Below are 5,588 nucleotides of genomic sequence, written 5' to 3'. Positions count from 1 at the left end.
AGTTTGAGCTTTTAAGTGGAAATGGGTGCAGGTCCGTATAAACTTAATAAAAATTTAATAATTACCATTGTACTGGAATTCTTAAAAATATCAATTGGTCGACTTAATAATCGATCGCATTCGAGAAGATTGGAGCTGGAACATAAATGTTGGCCTTTCAAAACAAAAGGTTGAAAATAACATTAAAGAAACTGACAAATATTGAGAACCGGACCAAGATTTGTATTTTTTCATTTTAAATCTAGATTTATTAATGTTACCTTTAATCTAATAGATTTTATATATTGAGAATAATATGTAATGGTTTTCCGAGGAAGTAAAGAAGTGATCAGACGACAGAGTAAGGTGTTAAAGTAGGATTCTGAGCAATGATGCTTGCCTTTCGCCTGAGATATTTGATAGGTTGCGAATTTGATTATTCTTATTCCTGAAATTTTTACAATCTACCCCTTCCCATATCTCAATAGGTGTATGACCTTTCTTGGAATAATCAATTGTCGAGCCTTTTTCTATACAAAGAAGAAGTATGGATAGAGAATTTCATAAAATCACGATTAATAGACCAAGATACGATCACATAATTATCCCGAACAGCATGCACAGATTAGAATTAGAACATTAAAATAAAAGGTAAGAAACTTACATAGTCTAATGGAGTGGGTATTTTAGAATTTGATGTGCAATACATAAACAAATGATAATCATACTGGGATAACTGGCATCTAGCCGGCAACAGCAAAGAGAGACGAGGAATATGAATTACTTCGCTTCACAAATGGGCAGAAACACACACTAAAATATATATTTCGGGGACCCCGGATCTTATAATTCCACTGCTACATAGCTAAGGGAAAAGGGTCGATGAACAGGGAAGTAATGGCATCCTTCATCTTGGTCCTTGAATTGGTGTAGATATCAATATCTTCATACCAAACACCCATCATACGGGCGATGTCGATGATCATATTAAGTAGTGGAGCTGAGACGACCGTCTGGTGTAAGGCCTCTTCATTGATGTCTTTCCAGGCATCATTGACATGCTTCCAGAGTTCATGTTTTGCTTCCTCCTCAGTGACTCCATATTGCTTCATGTAGCATTCCACGGCTGAAACCACTTGGCCTACCTTCTGCTCAAGCTGCAAGAGCATATATAATTATATATAAATATATAGAGAAATCAACTGAGGTCTCCGACATGCAATATATTGATTTCTTTCACACGCATGCTTATATACATGATATATATATATTCTAATGAAGATGATCAATTCCAACTGTTTAATTGATGTGAAGAAAGTTCCAAATGGGAGAGGCTGCCTCGGGAGTTGCGTCAATTGGTCAACTTAATAGTGCACAAGATACAAGAGATTCAATATGAAAAATGTTGAAACAATTCAGGATTTGGAAATAAAAGTTCCAGATTAAAATTGAAGAAATTGACAAATGTTGAATGTTTGCATTTTCTCTTCTCATCTTTTCTCTGAAACAGTAACGTTGGAGAGCTTCCACTAGTCTTAACTAGTGTTCTATCCCGTGTATTACACTGGTTGATTTTCATGCATCGACTATAATGTTATTTTAGTTAATTACAATTAGAAAGATAATTTTTCTCATTTAAAACAAAAATATTTTTCATTATTAAACAATTTGAAACAATAATTTTTAGGGTTAATTTTGGTGACGCCCCTACAATTTATGAAATATCCAGCGACAACTCTCTTTTCAAAAATTAGCCACACACTATCCCTCTTTTCACTGACGTGGCACCAAGAGAATATTCACTTTGCCACGTGGATCCCATGTACGGAATTGCAAAGATCGGCTCGTTACTTGATTTCTTTACCCGGACTAAATTTGATCCAATTTAAGGGGAAAAAACAATAAAAACCAGCGGAATGAGGGGTAAGGTATGCCTAATTTTGAAAATAGGAGGTGTCCCTGGTCATTTTACAAATTATAGGGAGTGTCGTCAAAATTTACTATAATTTTTAATAAAGTAGAGTAACTTTTTGCCTAAATTAGTTGGTGGAACCTAGATACCGATCCTTATAAAAAAAATGGAGAGAAAAAATTAGAGAAAGAGTGATTAGTAATCATTATATTAGGCCCATAATCTTCCTTCCAACCTGAAAAAAAAAAGGATTTTCCTCTATCCTCTTTTAGAAAAAGAAGAATAAGTTGTTGACTTTTGAGTAACAAAGATAATTATATTTACCCAAAAAAAAGGTACTTGATTATGACAGGAGAAAGAAAAAATTAACGAGCTGTGATACCTTGTGAGTGGCCATGTCGTTTATTAATCGAATCACGATTTGACAACCCCTAACAATCTTCGGAATTTTGAACAGCCATTCGAAGTCATCTTTGGTTACAACATCCTTTAACCCTACGAAGGCTGTAGCTGCTAGGAATAAACCGCCACCTGAGACCAATGCGACTTGCATGTACTCCTCCATTGTTGGGGTATATTGATGATGGTACCATTTCGTTTCAGCAAAATATGCTCTCACCATACCTTTCATCTGCCAGAGTCATGCCAAAAGTCAGAAAGAAAACAAGATATATGAGTATCTCTGATCTCAGGAAAATTTTTTTCAAGAAAAAGCTTACACGCTGTAATAAACAGGTGCTTTAAAAAATATTAGTGAAGTTGAACTTACCGATTCTATACTAAAGGGTATGCTATAAGATCGTACTTCCTCAGGCAACAAGTGCTCAGCTTCTCTATAAACATCTAGCAATGCTCTGTAACACACTTGCATATAGTCAGGCAGCTCGTCTATGACCTCCATGTCCCACCTGACAACCGAAATGAAAATCATCAATAAAATAATAATTAATTTTTTAGATCTCAAGCTCTATCTATAGCTATCATTAGCCATGTGACCATGTCATATATATGATGCCATTACATATTACAGTCGATTCTAAGTTTGGGTTATTCATATGAGAGCCTGACCTTTCAACAACACGGGCAAAGACTTCCAGCTCTTTGAATGTGCCATGGATATCGAAGATATCATCAATAATGGTGATCAAAGCAATTACTTTGGTAAATATTATTCTCACAGATGCATGCTCTGGCTCATAAGCTAGCATACTCCAGAAGTAGCACTCGACGATCCTGTCTCTTGTAAAAGGGAAATTCTTCTTGACATCTAGGCTCTTCCACCACCCAATTAATGGACATGGTCGAAAATCATGTCATGCAAATCCAGTCACTGGTCAAGATGAAAAATGCTTTTCATAAAGCATTTTCCTTCTTTTCTGTTTTTAAATCCTTAAAATTGGTCACAGGTTAATTAATATGCGTGGTAGGCAGTTTGGAATGTTATATAATATGATCGTTCAATCAGCAACAGATCTAGAAATAGTAGATTCAGGCAAAGAACACTGACGAACGGCTAAATTGTCACTACATATTTTTATAGGATGAAATAAAGATAATTTGTAAAAGAAAAGTATGGAAACAAAGCTAATTACAAGATATATATATATATAGACATAATTACGTACGTACAAAAGATAAAATTAAATATAACTATATATGATATATCATTAACCTCACGATGCAGCCTAGCTCCCTTTGGTGCAGCGTCTGTACCAGGTTGAAATCTAACTTTGCCAACTTCAGGAGCACTTTATTGTGTGAAGCTTCTTCTTCATATATTTTAATATATTTTCGTGAATCTAGTCTTGTTAACCCCTTACGAATGTTAAACTGCCTTTGGGAGCGGCTTATCTCATCTCTAATTAGGGCAGGGCCGAGCTTCTCATTCGTGGAGGCAAGGTGGGTGAGAGTGAAAGCTAGGGCTTCCTCAAGAACATCCTCTCCGTGAGTCCGGAGATGGCTAGCTTCATATAAGCTCAGCAAACCTCTCACGTCGGTTTCAAGTGACTCATCAAAGTTTCCGTCCGGACCCTTGAACTTGCTAAACGCACCTGCATGAGTGCACATATGCACGCGCTTTGGCATAAATCAAAAGACAACTGACCTGGAAACCCAAAGCCACCTTAAGCCACGTTTAACTATTATAATTGATTACTGAATACGTACTGCTATTTATCTTGTAACCCTGCTGCCTTAGCAACCTGAACATGAGGGCAGTGGTGTAAAGATCACTGGCAAAGCTTGGACCATCCACAGACTCGATGCTTCTCTCGTGAACTTGCTTCAGAGCTTCAACAATCTCTTTCTCAAAGTGATAACCGATGCCTAGACGTTGAGTATGATTGACCAAGTTTAATAGCTCTCTCGGGTTATCATCGGAAGCAGCAACTTCAAATATCCTCTTCACCTCGTTCTTCAAGTCTTCAATTTGTTGCTTTGACGTGTCATCAAAGTCCATCTACAAAAAAGTATGGGAAGAATGATATATACATACATGCATATATATATATATATGTATATATATACATATGAGGGCATTAGTGATTGATTGATTGTCATGATTCACCCAAAATATAAAAATCAATTGTCATGAAGTCCTCTCCATCTTTGTGTGTAATTCAAGGTTGTTTTCATTTTCCCTTTTATTTATTATTATTATTTTTTCTGTTGAAGCTTATTTTCTTAAGTCCATTGGAAATTTATAGTTCATTAGTTCTTCCGGGCGGGTCTGGCAGTAGTGGTCGAGAGGATGAGGCATCCGCCTGGAGCTAATAATACCATTTGGGAACACAAATTAGGAAAAAACACGGAGCTTTTGTAATCGTACATACATACAGCGCGTGTACAAAATAGGTCTCTATGAATATATACTTTACCCTTTCTTGAGCAGCATCATCTGCGAGGAAAAAGTCTCCCCACACACTAGGATGATATTCTGCACGACGACGTTCAGCAGCTAAGGATGGAAGTTGTTGATGAGCAGACATCTCACTCATTCTTAATTAATCCGGTGTAGCTGAGGGACTCGACTGTAGGGAGATTGCAAATTTTTGGGGCTGGTGAATTGATTGAAAGAGTCTTGGTGGGAGGGGAATTTATAGGACCGGGTTGGAAGTTGGAACCCAAACATTCACACGGAATGCGCGTCACTCTGAAAAAGCATCTTTCTAATATATATAAAGTCCAAATAGAATTTTTATATTGTCATATCATCAAAAATAAAAAAACGGAGCTCTCGTTGTTTCTTTCTTTTCTACTCTCTTCTTCGCCCGCCGGGATGCGTGTTATGGTTATACTTTTCCTTCAGGTTAATTAATTTATCACAAGGAATCATAAAAACAATATCACAATGAGAAGTTATATTTTAAAAAAAGTCTCTGTGAGTCGTTGACAAATGATAAATCCCGCCCCTCCCCAACCCAACAATAAAAAATTGTCCACTGGAAATTATTAATTTGAGATCGTCGATAATTCATAGTTAAAGAATGAGAGACCATTTCTATATCTCTATATATATGTGTGTCTCAGGCCGCCATTTTTCTATCTTTGCCCCAAATATGACAACATTGCTGAGAAGGTACAGTACAAGGACTTTTTTTTTAAAAAAAAAATTATAGAGATATATATGAAGTACCTATAAAAAAAAAATAGCGATAGATAAAAGGATTACCCATCGTATATAAATTATATAAAAGTC

General features: G+C 36.2%; 1 protein-coding gene across 1 annotated transcript; it reads right to left on the bottom strand.

Annotated features, from left to right (window-relative positions):
* Positions 1-748: 748 nt before the first annotated feature.
* LOC116192400 ((-)-germacrene D synthase-like) lies at positions 749-4,947 on the bottom strand. The gene is made up of 7 exons (XM_031520948.1): positions 4,768-4,947; positions 4,058-4,349; positions 3,569-3,942; positions 2,960-3,165; positions 2,661-2,799; positions 2,274-2,522; positions 749-1,136 (listed from the first exon to the last, which is right to left on the bottom strand). Exons 1-7 carry the CDS (start codon positions 4,885-4,887, stop codon positions 837-839), a joined length of 1,680 nt encoding a protein of 559 aa, XP_031376808.1. The 5' UTR covers positions 4,888-4,947; the 3' UTR covers positions 749-836.
* Positions 4,948-5,588: the final 641 nt, after the last annotated feature.

Source organism: Punica granatum, chromosome 1 (genome assembly GCF_007655135.1).
Source record: "Punica granatum isolate Tunisia-2019 chromosome 1, ASM765513v2, whole genome shotgun sequence".
NCBI classification, from domain to species: Eukaryota; Viridiplantae; Streptophyta; class Magnoliopsida; order Myrtales; family Lythraceae; genus Punica; species Punica granatum.
This window is presented reverse-complemented; position numbering and strand designations above follow the sequence as displayed.